This window comes from Ruditapes philippinarum, unplaced genomic scaffold, assembly GCF_026571515.1.
Source record: "Ruditapes philippinarum isolate M1 unplaced genomic scaffold, ASM2657151v2 ctg709_1_1_1_1, whole genome shotgun sequence".
NCBI lineage: Eukaryota > Metazoa > Mollusca > Bivalvia > Venerida > Veneridae > Ruditapes > Ruditapes philippinarum.
In genome coordinates, this window is record NW_026857486.1 from 194,620 (window position 1) to 212,004 (window position 17,385).

General features: G+C 31.4%; 1 protein-coding gene across 1 annotated transcript; it reads left to right on the plus strand.

The window, feature by feature from the left end:
* Window positions 1-7,730: 7,730 nt before the first annotated feature.
* LOC132749910 (brevican core protein-like) lies at window positions 7,731-16,801 on the plus strand. The gene is made up of 9 exons (XM_060739836.1): window positions 7,731-7,847; window positions 9,153-9,215; window positions 10,313-10,408; window positions 10,795-10,867; window positions 11,761-11,862; window positions 12,394-12,482; window positions 13,306-13,390; window positions 15,472-15,674; window positions 16,600-16,801. The coding sequence occupies exons 2-9, from the start codon at window positions 9,189-9,191 to the stop codon at window positions 16,600-16,602; spliced, it is 678 nt and encodes a 225-aa protein (XP_060595819.1). The 5' UTR covers window positions 7,731-7,847; window positions 9,153-9,188; the 3' UTR covers window positions 16,603-16,801.
* Window positions 16,802-17,385: the final 584 nt, after the last annotated feature.

Below are 17,385 nucleotides of genomic sequence, written 5' to 3' on the forward strand. Positions count from 1 at the left end.
ATCAGGCAATAATAAAATGTATCATCATTCAGTCAAGTGTCGCAAATTGAAATTTATTTTTCGACCAAGTTTCTTATTTTATCAATTGGTTATTTTATTAAATATCTATTATTTTACTTATCGTATTCTGTCAAGTGGTTTTCGCCCAATGAGCAATGATAAACAAATTAGAACGTTTATGTATTATTTTATACCTTAGAGCATTATTTAGATACAAAGGCAATAAAAATAGTAGTTTCAAGAAAAATGAAATCTGATGAAAATATCATTATTTGAAATTACTTAGTCATTTGGTCATTCCATTAAAATGTGTTTAAATAAACAAGGGGGCCATAATTGCCCTGAAGTCGCTCACCTGTATATAGGCCCCCAGGGCGGGGCCAGTTTAAACCCCAGGGCTTTTATTTGAACAAACTAGGTAGACCCCCATTAGAAGATATTTCACGCAAGGACAAGCTCGTTGAGTTTTTAAAAAAAAAGATTTTTAAGTTTTAACTGTAAACATATAGTTAAAAGCAATGACACCCCTAGGGCGGTGCCAGTTTTGACCCCCAGGGTTTTATTCGAACAAATTTTGGAGACACTCACTAGAAGATGTTTCATGCTTGATATCTAAACTCTAGCTATTCTGTTTTTTTAAAGAAGATTTTAAGTTTTTGCTATACACATATAAGGAAAATCAATGTCCCCAAGGGCAGGGCCAATTTTGACCCTATGGCTTTATTTGAACAAACTTTGAAGACACTAACTGAAAGATGTTTCATGCTAAATATCTTAGCTTTAGCTATTTGGTTTTTTTCAAAGAAGATTTTTGCTGTACACATAAATAAAATCAATGACCCCTGGGGCAGGGCCAATTTTGACCCAAGGGCTTTTATTTGAAAAAACTTTGTAGACACTCACTAGAAGATGTTTCATGCTTAGTATCTAGCTATTTGCTTTTTTTTTCAAAGAATTTGTAATTTTAAGTTTTTGCTTTACACATATATTGAAAACAATGACCCCCGGGGCTGGGCAAATTTTGACCCCAGGACTCTTATTTGAACAAATTTGGTAGACACCCATTAGAACATGGTTCATGCTAAATATCTTAGCTCTAGCTCTTTGGGTTCTTTAAAAAAAGATTTTATAAGCTTTTTCTATATGCATATAAGAAAAATCAATGACCCCCCTGGGGCGGGGCCAATTTTGACCCCAGGGCATTTATTTGAACAAAATTGATCGACTCTTATTAGAAGATGTTTCATGCTAAATATCTTAGCTCTATCTCTTTGAGTTCTTTAAAAGAAGATTTTTAAGTTTTTACTATATGCATATAGGGAAAATCAATGACCCACCGGGGCGGGCCAATTTTGACCCCAGGACTTTTATTTGGACAAACTTGGTAGACAACCATTAGAAGATGTTTCATGCTAAATATCTTAGCTCTAGCGCTTTAGGTTCTTTAAAAGAAGATTTTTTAATTTTTACTATATGCATAAAGGGAATATCAATGACCCCCTGGGGCGGGGCCAATTTTAACGACAGGGCTTTTATTTGAACAAACTTGATCGACTCTTATTAGAAGATGTTTCATGCTAAATATCTTAGCTCTATCTCTTTGAGTTCGTTAAAAGAAGATTTCTAAGTTTTTACTATATGCATATAGGGAAAATCAATGACCAACCGGGGCGGGGCCAATTTTGACCCCAGGACTTTTATTTGGACAAACTTGGTAGACACCCATTAGAAGATGTTTCATGCTAAATATCTTAGCTCTAGCTCTTTAGGTTCTTTAAATGAAGGTTTTTTAATTTTTACTATATGCATAAAGGGAAAATCAATGACCCCCTGGGGCGGGGCCAATTTTAACCACAGGGCTTTTATTTGAACAAACTTGATAGACACATATGTTTTACGCCAAGTATCTAAGCTCTACCTTTTTGGGTTTTTTTAAAAGAAGATATTTTAAGTTTTTTCTATCGGTTGCCATGGCAACCAGAGTTCTGCATGGAATTAAATTCTTTGAACAATTTTTAAAGGTGATCACCAAAGGAACATTCCTGTGAAGTTTGGATGAAATTGGCTCAGTGGTAGGAGATGTCATTTAAAGTAAAAGTTTACGGACAGACGACGGACGGACGGACGCCGGACGAAAAACGATCACAAAAGCTCACCCTGTCTGACAGGTGAGCTACAAATACAAGCTTTGGATTCAATGATTCAATAATCATGTATGTGTTTTCCCCGCCAGTGTGTCCTGTCCTGTGTGGTGTCCTGTTGGACTCCTTACCGGTGCTCCTGTGTCGGATGCGCTCATTGAATGCCGCCCTTCCTGATTGATCTTGTTTGTCATATTTTATTCTAAGCCTAAAACCCTTTCAAATTCTCCAGTAGTGTTATTACTGCTGACTGATCCATGGCGGTACTCTTCTGTATCATTTTATATGTATGTCTGGTGTATTGTTACATGCTTTGTGATGTCTCAAAGTGTCGACACACGTTTTCCTTTCCCTATTTTGTGCCTCTTTCTCGTCCCTTTAATTCCCATATCGGTCCTTTTAGTTCTTTTCATTTCACTTATTACATGTCTCTCACCTCCTCTCACCGCTTTTGTGTATTCCCATTTTTTGTCCGGTTCCTTCTTGGTATCCTGCTGGTGCAGCTGAGTTTTGTCGGGATTGCGTTCTGTGAAAGTGGCCTTGGTTTGGTGATCTTTGTTCTCATTTATATTTTTAATCTTCTTCACTGAAGGTACAATGCCCAGGTAAAATATTTTGATAGTTTTCATGTAGAATTACCTTTCAGTATAAGCAAAATTCATTATGTCCTTTAGATGATCTTTGTTCTCACGTCGCTCGGGGTCACTGATAGACTAATATTGTTCAACACATTTGTCTTCTTGAGTCGAACGTTTAGACATTTGTCAGGACACATTTCGTTGCAAACATCTACAAATATTTTTCAAATTTTATACAGTTTTGGTAAAAGGTGACATACTAAATATGATCTTATAGTGACTTTAACAATGCAATATAAACTTGTGAATATTTCTAGCAATAAATCTCAGATGAGCGTATCAGTAATGGCCCTCATGTTTAAGGAAATATACCCCAGTTGACCTGCCCTTAAAATCACTCTTAAGACAAAAACTGGAACAATATTTCGTTTCAAAGAAAACATCTTACCTAATGCTTACTATTTTATGACTCTTTTATTTTTGAATAGCAATACACGTGAGCAATAGAACATCACGAATTAAAGGGTCTGTCATTGTATTTCTTAACTTTCATCAGGATGAATTTAATTATAGACTAAATTCTTTGACTGGAGGTTAAATCATTTATTGAAACGGTTATGATTAAGTCCTAAGTTAGTTTTTAACACAGCCCAACTGACAATACAGTAAATGTAAAATTTTCAATGCATTTACTGTAAATAAATGTCTGTGTTTTATACGCAAAATTAACTGTAAGTTCTGTATACATTTATCAAAATTTCTCGTAAACATTAAGTAAAGCTAACATTTTCCTAAATTTAAGTCAAAGCTGAAATATTAATAACAACCATAAATAACGCTTTCGCGAACTTCAGTTTCCAGTATTTAACTTCACATTAAAACAACAAAATCATGTACGTGCTTCAAGATTTGTTATGATATCAAGAAAAGGTAACTGTTTCAATAATATTTAATACTGGTAATCGTATTCCTTCCCTTTACTTGTAACATGTACTTGTTTTTCTTTTTTTTTCTTTTTGTTTAGGTTTTACGTCCCACCAGCACTGTATAATTTATGTACTATGGGGATTTTCCACGGAAAATAGTCATGGACTTGGGTATGAATCCTTTTGGCTGAAACATCGTTATCAAGAATGCATGTATTTAACTGACTTTTTATGTCTACATAAATATTATTCCTTGTTTGACAGAAGACATGGCCCTTATTATTGTCTGGGAAATGGAGGGGTCCTCGGATAAGAAAATTTCCCATTGTTTGGAATAAGAGTGTTAATTATTTCTGTGAACAACAATACTTATAATGTTTAGTACTACATATTAAATTTGATAATCAGCAAATTTCAGTAAAATATTGTTATATTGTTAATGGTCTACAAGAAATTTGTAATGGTAGGCTGACAATAAAAATTGATAGGGTCGAAATTGTGAAATAAGAAGGATAGTTTACATGACATAATTGCAAATCTTTTGAAAGAGATAAGGGCCAGCCTTTTAATTATCTTTAAGCATTTGAAAGAAGCTTCCCTGTGATTTACTATTATTCTTATAGAACTAACTTAGATATCTGGTATGAATGGTAATCTTGTAGTCATATACAAAAAGTTACTTATCATTTCCCTGTGCTTACAGGAGACTGTATCCTGGGGTCAATTAGATAGTTGATGTGAAGTATTGCTTAGAAGACTATATTACTCATGTCCTACATCCAAAAGTTATAAGGTAGATATAAGGTCCAAAGTTGAGTTGATATATGAGAGTTGGGTACATATTTTAACAGTAGTCATCTTACACAGATTTATATTGACATCTCGTAATGGTATGTTCTAAGTTAGGTAGACATCTTATGATAAAATGACCCAAGTTAGGTAGAGGTAGATATCTCAACCCAGCTAAGGTAAACTTCTTATAACTGTGTGCCTCAGGTTAGTAAGATACCTCATATCAATTTAGGTAGAATTGTTATAAAAGTATGTGCTTAAAGGGACTCAACTGAAGTTTATTAATTGTCATGAAAATGCAAAAAAAATTTTGAAGATTGCTGTACCAATGCATAGATCCCTGACCTGTCCAATTCTAATAATCAGATTAGCGAATACAACGCAACATATTTGTTAAAAAAAGAGCACATGTCAATGGCTGTGGTTAAATCTATTGTTATCCAAATGAAAGGTCAGAGTAGGGACCTATCAATGGATGTATGTGTTGATCAATAATCCGTGTGTTTCAGATCATTCATTCAATCCGTTTTTCAGGGATAATATTTTCTATTGTGTGACTTGACCCTAAAACGAAAACGTTGCAGCGCTTTTCATTTAAAAAAGAAGAAGAATTGCATGATCGAGTACCTTTCTGTATTATCTTAGCATCTTTTTTATTTGCTGATTAACCAGTTGATTTAGGGGGAAATCAAATTTTACTTAGATAATATAGATCTCAGTGGCGCTCCTTTAAAGTTAGACACCTTATAACAATTTGTCTCAAATAAGGTAAAGATTTCATCCAAAGTTAGCTGATATTTTGTAGATAGCATTACCCATAATCAGTTAACTACTTGAATCCATCATATATTTTATCTGTAATAACATGTTGCGAATATGTTGCTGTTTTGTTAATATTAGATTAAAAATAAATGTAAGCTTTGGCTGATAGACAAGGCATATGCTGCCTTTGATTGATCGCAAATTTGTAAACGTGACTTTAAAGTGCTAACCAACATAGTTAGGAAAGTACAAGGGCTTGTTATTAACCATAACATATGGCCTTTGTTTTTTCTCTGTTTTTTTGTTGCCATCTTCATATCAAAAATATGTAAACGTGACTTTAAAGTGCTAACCAACATGGTTACAAAAGTACAAGAGCTTGTTATAAAAGCTAACATATGGCCGTTTATTTTTTTTATTTTATTTTATTTATTTTATTTTTTTTGCCATCTTCATATCAAATTGCAAAATAGATTTATTATAATAGAGGAAATGAAACAACGTTATATTTAATGAAGTTAATGGTTGAAAATATGTTTTATAACACATACATTTGATTTAAAACATTTGATGGCAGTTTTAATTTAGCTCAATAGAGAGAGAGAGAGAGAGTATTTGACACTCAGTAAGAAGGGCATCAGAGCTTCATCAAGGAGAATATCGGCAGCCAAATAGAAATTTTAAAGCGTAATAGGGAAAACATCGGTATGTCAAGGTATCAGAAGTTCGAAATGAAGAGCACCGAAAGCTAAATAGAGAATGCATCCCACTTCTATTCCAAGAGTACCTTTGTCCGATCTCCGGGCGAGGCAAAATTTCTCCATGCCCAATGTATATTTGATATTGAATGTTACGGTTATTTTTATTCTAACCACTGAATTTCAGAAATTTCTTGTTGAATTATTGTACAGACTTTCATTCAAACCGAGTGTATTTTGTTCTTGTGATTAATGCTTCCGAGGAGATCACTTTGTTTCCAGATTTTTTTTAGTAATTGTTCAGCTTAATAGTTTTCCAGTAAATGATCCAAGTTTAGGACGTACAACTGACAAGATATAAACCACATATTTGTTCTCGGCGTTAAACAAAAACCACACTTTTATTAATTTTATGATAACAGCTTGTAATATATATGTAAACGAGGCATCATTATTATAATGTTTATTGGTGAAAAAGGGAAATTATGATATATTCATTTATCAATCTGTTGCCAAAACTTTGATATTATAGCAACTATCGTCGGAAATTCAAAATGAATTTCTATAGCCTATTTCTTTGGCCACAGAATCGGTCCCTTTTATAATGTCAAAATAATTAAACTTAGGAAAGAGTTTACGAAACTGCAAAATTTATCTTCTGTTTGAGTAGATAAGATTTTACAAACACTTAATACCTTCACCATGTACAAGAATCAAAATCGATTGTTTTATAATTGTAAAGTAACATCTGCTAAACATTATTTCTACATTTAATAATTGTGGATTTTCAGTGATGTTACAAACAAGTTAACGCTTCATATTAACAATTTGATACATTGATCGTTTATCACATAAAATAACATAAACTATAAACGTTACTATTTATCATTGTCCATCAGTATTTACACCATATCTTGATAATTATCGCCTTTTGACAGCATCGACATCATAATCTGTATAGCCAACATTGTTATCGTCATGTTTTCTTAGACTTTGCTATGCCCAGAATCTGATGTTTTGGACTGAGACTGAAAGACATAACAACATTTCTTATAACATACCAATTTGTCAATTTTGCAGATATATCAAATATTTGTAAGGACAAAATATTCATACAGCTGGTAAACCTCAGTCAGAAATCTTTTTTTTTTTTCATGTGCTAGGTACTGAAAATGCTCTGCTAAAATGCTCATTCTAGCGAAGTTTCCTAAATTATAGTAAAATGCTCAGGTGGCAGCGTAATGTAGCGAGGCATTCTAAAATATAGAATGAAAATGCTCTGCTGGAATGCTCAGTTGGCTAGGCAATCTGGCAAGAAATTCCAAAATATAGTGTAAAAATGCCCTGTTGGAATGCAGAGCTGGCGAGGCAATCTAGCATGATATTCCTACATATATTGTAAAAATGCTCTGCTGGAATGCTCAGTTGGCTAAACAATCAAGCAGGGCATGCATTCCTAAATATAGTGTAATTGCTCTGCAGGAATGCTAAGCCGGCTAAGAAATCTAGCTCGGGATTCTTAAATATAGTCCTGAAATTCCGAGCTGGCACGGCAATCTAGCGGGGCATTCCTAAAAATATAAGTGTAAAAAATTGCTCTGGTGGAATGTTCAGCTGGCTAGGCAAGGGCAAGCAAATATGGCATTTCTAGATATTACTTAAGAGTATAATGTAATGACAAACACTTGACTGAACATGTTTTAAACACAACATTGTCACTTTCTTGGCAATGGCAATGTATGGGATGCCATTATTGATTAAATTACACCTTTTAAATGATTCAACATGTGTTTAATATAGTTTGACGTCTATTTCAGTTCTTGTTTTTTTGTCATTTCTAATTATCTAACTACATTGTATAATTTGTTTGAACAGCGTGGGCCTCGTTTAGTATAATAACACGTTTGCAGCACAGCCAGTTATTCGTGTTGCGGATTGTAGGAAAGTAAGGTAGGTGATTTCTATTATTTGAAAATATTCTATTTTCTTGATTCGTAATCAACAGTTTTTGAAAAATTCGAAATGTTAGATTTATTTTGTTAAAAATTTGTTATCAACAGTTTCTAAACACTTCGAAATCTTAGATTTATTAAGTTAAAAATGTGCCTCAAAGTCACACTAATAACCGATTCCTAAATGCACTTTGCTAAAATATTTAAAATGTTTTAATTCAGGGCTGTGTATAACTAATGATTGTATTGTAAGAAAAGCATTTTATCCCTTACAAAAATAAGTCATATTTTGAATTCGATAAATTCACAGTCTGTTTGAACTTCAATCTTCTATTTTAAGATTTTTTTTGTTGTTCTCACAATTGGTGAATGGTGTACTTAACAGCAAAAGCAATTTGTTTAAAATTACACAAAGTAATAAAATATGTAATTTAAAATTTCCGTTCCTTAATGCATTGTTTTCATTTGACTGCAGCGTGTCTGTCAGAAACTAAGCTTTTATGCACACAAGTTTATGACATCAAGGTCCCTTCTTGTAAAAATAAACAGTTCATGAATGAACGGTTTGAGAATATGTTTGGTGTGAGATAAGGTTCTTATATGATAATAAATACATACTTAATGTCCCTTAATTTCTTTATGTTAGTATTTTGGTAAATATAAAGGTTTTAAGAACAATGATAAAATGTTATATCTTACGCTTAATGTGTGAAGTCATTGATTGAATGTTACATACTTCTGAATTTTTAAAAGCTTTTGTAACATTTCTAAGTGAGTTTATCTTTTAGATAAGTTATATTCATGAAGTGATATCATGTTCATTATTTTTTCACTGCCAAGCCGAGATTGACTCTTATAATGGCGATTGGACAATAATTGATAAATATTTTAACGGCGATTGAACAATAATTGATAATTATAAATGTTTAGGATAAAATACAAAAATCTGCTTCAAATATAAAAAGACCCCACACTTTTTATATGTATTTTCCGAAGAATATTTATAGATATTTATGAACGTCACGGGAGCTATTGATTACTCGGGTGTAGATTATAGCAACAAATATGACAAAATGTAAGGTTATTTTAGTTTTACCTGAACATCCATCAGTTCCTCTTGGATAAGCATAATGTCACTATGAGTACGATGCATACATATTATATTCTAACCAAACTGTAATTTTTTAAGTAAATGTAATGTATTTTTATCAAAATATCCTTGCTATGAAATTTATTTGTATCATCTTTAAAATTAATTATGTACATCATATTGATTTTATTATTATATTGAATGTTAATACAGGAAAATCAAAACAAAAGAACAGAAATTGTTGCCGTTATGAAAAGTTTGACTTTCCCTCTGTTGGTAAGATCATTTTTTTATACTTCATATAGAATTATTGTAAATCGTTTGTCTTTAATATTCGTCTTTGCAAACGTGGATGCAATTACTGGAATAAATATGATATTTTGAATATCAAAAATGAAATTCCTATTAAAGCTGACGTAAAAGACGACACTTTGCATTAAACGCGTTTAAATTTTGTTATTATGCACGGTGCTTTATTTTTATTATATTTCATCTCCCTCAGTGCTACGAAGTTGCAAAATTTCATTCATTTGTAAATTATGGACAAGTCTCTTAATTGCACGCGTATCGGTCTGATTGATAATACCAATGTATTGCGAATAGTTGATAATTTTTTTACCTAGTCTAATTCAAATGCTGCTCCGTTCATTTCACACTAATTATTGCATTTTTCGAAGTTCTTTCTTCTTTTTTTCATGATATTTTCTTGCCAGTATAGAACCAAAGTAGACCAGGTATCATTTTTTAATGACTTGCTGGCTTATTAGAATGGAAAATGCCACAATCCAAAGCGGGGAAAATCAAAACATTAGTATATTACATTGTAATTCAACATGGAAATGGTTAATGTGCATGTTTTACGATTTTGCAATTGTTGAACATTTAAATATTTTCTTGAATTTTATCAAGCAATGGATGTGTCTAGATTTTTTTCTGAGTAATTTAATTCCTTTGACAATGCTATCTCAAAAAATGTTCAATAACGCAGACATAGGTATAAATATATCAATGTAGATTATTTAATTACAATAATTTATATTTATAAAACAAGACTTTTGTATTTGAGGATTTAATTGATTTGAAAAGCCTTACTATAAAACATTTGTATGTGTTTGTCAAGTAGTATTTAATCAATTATTATAAAAAAAATGGATCTACAGTCAATGTGTGCAAAGCAACAGACGGAAAAAAGTCATTAAATTTACATTGTGATTTGATTCTGGCTAATATTGATATACAACAACAACAACAACAAATTTTATTCAGCATCAAATACATACATATTCATAACTGACAAAAATATCAAACATACTGAAATAAATAAATAAATAACTAAATAAATAAATAAATAAGCAAATTTATGTTTGTTCCAGATATGTGTTGTGTTTTTAACGCATTATTTTACGTCGGTTGAATTACATTCTTTGAGGAATGGACCGAATGGGAAAAGGTGTCTTGATAGCTGCCAGGTACATTTTTCATTTCTTTCTTTCATTTATTAAAAATTTGTTTTTGATTGTTAGTTTGCCTTTTAAATATGACCAGTTCTAAGGGACTTTGCGCGGATAGATTTGGGTAGGGGCATGGGGGCGGTCACATAATTTATCGTAGCGTATAACTAGTTGGGTTGATTCCGAGGCAGAATCAAGTTCAATTTGGCAGTGTTGGTGGCCGATCTAAGATTTATTTTTTATTAAGTGTGTTGATTATATGTTGTACTTTTTTTAATTTGTTATATATTTCCATGTATATTTTCATTTCAAAGTTTTATATCTTTACACTGTAGATATTAGTTATTTCGTTTCTTTTCATACATTATTGGTTTATGATGAAAATGGTTTTCAATAATTTCTAGTGTCCGAATGGTACAGCTTGTTTAGCGGAAGATAATGAGGAGGGTAAAAAGAGTAAGAAAAGATGTCAACCCTGTAAGTAAACATACTGAGTATTTTCTCAATATACGTGGCGGTAGTTTTATCACGAGAATATATAATTATAGCGGTATTGATATTTGCAATAATACTCATGTCTCTCGGGGTAACAGTGCATTTTAGCAACCCGATAACTGAAATATCCGCTAATACGCGCTATTAGCCTGAGAGACATGTGGTACCTTTTTATCATACCGCACCATCATTTTAATGTAGTAAAACATTTGAAAAGTTTACGTGAGCAGAGCGGCCAGGGGAGAGAACTATAGCTAAAAACATAAAGTGTTATTTCAGTATGTTTAGTTTGCTCGTCCTTTGGATATAAAGCAAAACAAAAAAATATTGTCATCTTAGTAAAAATTTTCGTGAGTATAATTTAAAGTGGAAAGGTTTCAAACAGAAAAAAAAAATGTTATGTTTTTGATTGGGGACTTTTTTTTATTTTCCCCTGAAAAATACTAATTAATTTTTAGAATAAATTATCATTGTTAATTTATGGGAAAATAAATAATTTTTAAAAATACTTAAAAGGGCCGCCCCCATTTCCCAAAGGGGGAAAAAATCCATTAATCACTTTTTGTGAGTAACTAAAAAACCACGTGGGTGCGTGGAAAAATCTTGTTAAATTTTTAAATTTACACAAAAATTTTGATTTAAAATACACTTCCAAAATTTAAAAACAAAGATTCGTTTTGTTTGGGCCTTTATATATGTAGACATGTCCAAATTTGCTGGCTATATGTAATAGACATCATTTGATGTTAACTTCAGACTATTAGTACCGAGGTCAAATATAATTTTAGTATCAAATGCTTGAATTACAACCGACCTCGTGTAATTAATTTGAATAATTAAATGTTAAAAATGTTATTTTTTTAAATTTCATTTAGGTGGATGCAGGGTTAATTCACAATGTTTCAAATCTTTTAATGAAGTGTTATGTGACTGTTCCAACTCGGGGTATACAGGGAGCAACTGTGAGACTAAGATTGGTAACATCTTTATACTCGTACACTGAATGTATTATAAGCAATTATTGCAATGCTAGATAAAATGCTAGATAAAAAATGTAGATTAAATAAAATTGTGTATGCTAGTAATTTAATATATAGAAGATAGTTCTTAAGATATTAAAATATTTATGTTGAAAGACATTTAAAATAAGTATTTTCTTTGTTATACAGTACAGTTTGAATAATATCTGCTGCAAAATCCATGTTCTATAGTTACGCCAATTATCTTTTTGTTACAGAAAACTACATAATTAAAAAAAATAAAGCAAAGATTAAATACAGTGCTGCAATTAATATATGGTACATGTTTTCCCGGCGTGTCCTGAAGGACGGACTGAAATCGGGAGCAGTTTTTGTCTGGCTGTCTCTACGTTTGCAAATGAGGAAACCACTACAGTATAGAAATACTCTAACTTTGCCAATGAGTAACGATTCCATAATTATTTAAATCAATGAATAAGTGATCTGCATAAAATATTTAATTATGTTGATTTGTGTATTCTTTTTAAGAAACATGTAATGTTGATGACGGATGGACCATATTTGAAGGTGGCTGCTATCTCTATGTTTCTACGCCTTTAGATTGGTATTCTGCGAAGGTATTTCAATAATGATTGTTAGCTGAAATATTTGTATCGTTCCATAATGATTGTTAGCAGAAATATTTGTATCGTTTCACAACAGTTTATATTCCACTACAGTAACTGTTTATAAAATACATGTTATACATAGTAAGTGATTCATGGCAAATATCATTTCAGTTTTGGCATATAACATTAACTTATTAATGATGAAAGAAAAGTTTACAAGTTACTGCAACATACCTGTGAGGAAACATGTTTGCGAATTTTTTATGGAACAAACCTGCAAACGCTATACACATTTATCTCTATTTAGGACAAAACACAAAATCAAAATAAAATAAATAATTTAATGACAACAATAATGTAACCACTTCCACTTTCACAAGTTATCAATACGAATGAAGGTACATTGGAGTTACTGGGTTTAAGCTGTTAAACAAAACAAAAACAACTACTCTTGCATTTTAAATCAAAATACTCTGACAATACAAAATGTACGTATTAAAAAAATTATGGTTAATTTGTGGGGGAAAAACATTCAGGACAGTAACTGGATAGATTGATATTGTGTTTGAACTCTAGTAGGCATCAGGTTGAAGACAACCTCCTACCCCCCTCTCCAAAAAAGTCATCGATAACTATCTAATCATTGGTAAGTTATCCTGCAAAGCGGCTTAGGTGGACTGAAAGCCTATACAATATACAATATATTTTGTGTATATTTTTTTTCCATTGAAGTCAGATTATGCGCATAATGTAATTAATTTGGTAAATGAAATTTAATACAAATGGTTGCATTCACAAACGATTATATATTGGGTTGTATTATCTCCTACAGAGCGACTGTCAGTCTAAAGGTGCATACCTGGTGGAAATCACAACCGAAGCTGAACGTAACTTTGTTGATTTATTGGCAGAAAGTAGTAAGTAAAAAAAATAACATTTTATTTTGGTAAGCCTACAATAAATTATATTTTCTTTAATAAGCCAAGATAATGAAACATTATAATTAATGCTTTGTCAGTCTTTTTTATTTTTGGTTGAGAACTGTCATGATTCATGCAATTGACAGCAGTAGCAATCAACATGATAGAAAAATAAGTTAGATAGAAAGTGTAGAGAATGGTTTAATTCTGCTCACACTGATAAGTATTCAATCTCTTAATATACATGTACATACATTTCATTTCATAAATTTCATTTATGGCGGTTAGACTATAAGTTTTATGCATTCTTAAAATCCAGGAAAGAAAGTCATACAATGGGCTTATATCTTTAGCTCATCAGAGTGCTCAATTTTAACTTTTGTTTATAAAAATTTTGTCCCAAAATTTTATCGGTGTTCAGTTGGAAAAAGAAATCTTTTAAAAAACTTTTCTTAAAAATACAAACATGTAGTTAAAATTTTTTTTTTGTGTGTTGGGAAATTTTTTTTAACCCAAAATCAACAAAAATGTTTTTTTAAAATTTTCCCCGGGGGTCACCTTGGTTTCCCCTTTCAGGGGGTTGCCTTTTTTCCTTTTTATAGTTAAAAACTTTTTAAACATCTTCTTTTAAAATTTAAGTTTTTCCCTTTTGCACTTTTTTAAAACATCTTTTTTTTAAATTAAATTGGCACCATACCCAAAGGGAAAATTTTCGAGGGCTGATCTGTATTCTATTTAATTTTAATGTGGGCTCTATTTCCCTTTATCCAGATTTTAAAGCAACATCCCAACATTGTAGGGTAACACACATTTTCTTTAGGAGGGAAGATAAAAAAGATAATCCATTAGCTCCTCAAATATTTAAACCATGTTATAATTACATACTTGCGTTCTCAGTATATGGAAATTAAAACTTTATAAATCTTATCTTAAGATAGTGTGAATTGTGTATTTGCCTGTTTATTTGTCTGATATAAAACATTAACAGCTCCTTGATGAGCACTAAATTTATTTGAAAATAAAAGTTTACAAAAGCTATATAAATCCTGTCAAAGAGATCAAAATTGTGCTCGCCAAGGGATCACTTACTAGTAATTTATAAGTAAAAGTTATAGTATATGAAACGAGTTAGTTACGAGGATATAACACTGGTTGGGCGATATGAACGGGTGTTTCTCTTAAATAATGTCGATGCCGTTAGGCCGAGACTATTCTTTTGTAGGAACATCTCGAAATGACGCCCCAATTGTTATACCCCCGTTACTAACGAGTTTCATATACTACAACTGCTTTAAATATCGCATTTTCATTTTTTTGTAATAGAAAACAGGAGGAAAAATACAAAACAAAAATAAATAAAAAATAAAAAAACAAACAAACAAACAAACAAAAAACATCAAAGAAAAACTGCATTTGTCTCTATTGTGCCCTTTCACTTTAACACCTTCTCACTCCCAGATAAAATAAACCAATACCGTGCTATACATAACATTGAAACTTAAAACAACGTCCAATGTTAGAGGCGGATTGTAAACGGATAGTTTGAGGAGAAAGTTATTCGGATTCAAGATTTAAGGGCTTTTTCAGTGTAAATAATTCATTCAGCGGATGTACCTTTTGATTTCAGCATTTGCATAATTATATGAGAATAAATTCATTTCATTTATTTCGTTCATAGTTATTTTTTTTTATTTTTTTATTTTTTTTCTACTGGGAATGTTCGTTACCGCTGCCCAAATTGGAGCCTCGGTGAAAAAACTATAGTGATATATACAAGGTGCTATATATATCAATTCAGTTTTCAAATGATCATTGAAAGTGTACTGAGTATAATAAACCATGCGATAAAGAATTGTATAGTAAAACACATATAAATATTCTTGTGTGAAGATTTTGGCATAAATTTAAAGCATTAGCAACTGTCTTAAAATATTTAAATTAATTATGTAGTTGGGTAATAAAATGTCACGCCAAATGTGAACTAATTACTTCTGCATTTGAAAAGTGTGACCTTTTCTAGCAATATATTTTAGGTGAGCGATCCAGGGCCATAATGACCCTTTTGATTTATTTTACAGATGCATGGAGTGGATTAACAGACACAAGTACAGAAACTGAATTTGTGTGGTACTATTCGGGACTAACACCAACATCAGTAGTGGACAGGATTTATTTTAATTCGGATTCAAACGATTGTGTGGTAATTTATGTAGACTGGGGTTCTCCTTTTGTTTGGGACGCAAATCCATGTAATGCTTTTAAAGCTTATATCTGCGAAAAGGTGAGTTATCAGTATCAATTTGTTTTGATATATGAAATATCATTTTTATAAATTCTTTCTGTACTATCTTAAATACTTTCAATATACCATAATGAAAAGAATGGAGTCAGAATTGGACTGGAACCATCCAGAACCTGCAAATCCTACAGAATTCTACTGACTAAGCTACCCGGCTGTGAACCATGGCCATCATTTACCAAATCTTTCGAATTTTCATTAATAAAATAAAAGAAAGAAGGGATGTTATTAAAATTGTCTACTTTTAAAAAACCCATACACATACTGACATAACTTACAAATTAATTCATGTTTAACAATATTTTATAGGCACTTGGGCTAGCTAGATTGCACAAACATTTTCATTTTCGTAAGCTTTCAAGAATAACCATTTCTAAAGATATTATCTCAAAACAAATATGAAGATGATTACTATGCTGGAATTAAATTATTATTCGTTCACGTCTTGTATCTCGTTTATAATTTAACCATATTTTATTGCCCTTATATATGCAAGTATGCACACAAATTAGAATAATAAAACAAAATCAAATGAGTTGGAGAACAAGTTCTAACACTACTACATTAAGCCTTTCGCAGTTGAGAAATTTAGAAAAATAATATGTGTTTTATGAAATTCGACATGTTTATAAAATTTATAATTTCAGTGGTTTATGGCAATACATTATAAACGATACTTATGTGTTTATGAATAATTAAAATCTTATTTGTTTGCTGTATGAGATCTGGTACGGTCACTATCATCAATCTACGTTTGATTGAAATCTCGTTTGACATGACATATTCTATTTTTATTGGAGGATGATGAAATCTTTTGTCCAAAATTTGTTTGATTACAAACATTTGCACCGTGGTTAATGTTCAGAGTGAATATGACATTAAAGTGATCTCATGTTCTCTATTTCAGTAAACGCATGTAGAAGGTGGAAAAACTGATGACTGAAGTTCTAGATTTGAATAATTATTTTGTTTGTGTTTCTTTTTTTCGGTTCTGTTCTGTTCAGTACTTGATACAAACCTATAGCATTGTTAAATGCAAGTCGATTAATCAATATGGATTATTGAAAGTACATGTACTTATATCAATAAAAATTTGATGCAATGTAAAATGTGTTTATTTTATAGAAATATGCTTATAGATAGCTTATACTTCATATACCCCAATGTATTGTTGATGTACTTTTAGCATTTAAACAATTAACTGCTCATAACTTTCTTTTCATCCGATCAGTTTCATTCTAAGCTGGTTATAGTAATAAAAGAGGAAAATGGACTATAATTCGGCTATGAGCTCTCGGTGAAACGAGCCAAAAAAGCTTTTAAATAATATAAATTATAAACCCTAAATAGAGCAGATTTATTTTGTATTAATTAATTTTTGATTGTGTTGGAAGCTATAAGCTTATTGAAACACTCGAATCCGTCCCTGGTCAAAGCCGTACTAAGCAAACAGAATAGATTTGGAGTGCATGAGCAATTGAATTAAAGGCACGTCCATTAGCGGTAGATAAGTCAAAATATCCGTCATATGTATGGTTCGGGGAGAGCTGTTTTGCGACCCGTTTTTGCTCAATACAGTGTAGAGCGTTTTTGCAAACTCCGCCCAAACGGCAATGAAGCGCGGAAGAAAATGATAGAATAAATTATATTCTCACAGTTTAGAAAAATTGAAGCACATCATTAGTCCTGTTAG

Coding starts and splice junctions, on each gene's coding strand:
- LOC132749910 (XM_060739836.1), top strand. CDS start 9,189: ATGAAAAGTTTGACTTTCCCTCTGTTG. Junction 10,409..10,794: donor GGTGTCTTGATAGCTGCCAG/GTACATTTTTCA, acceptor AATAATTTCTAG/TGTCCGAATGGTACAGCTTG. Junction 13,391..15,471: donor TGATTTATTGGCAGAAAGTA/GTAAGTAAAAAA, acceptor TTTATTTTACAG/ATGCATGGAGTGGATTAACA.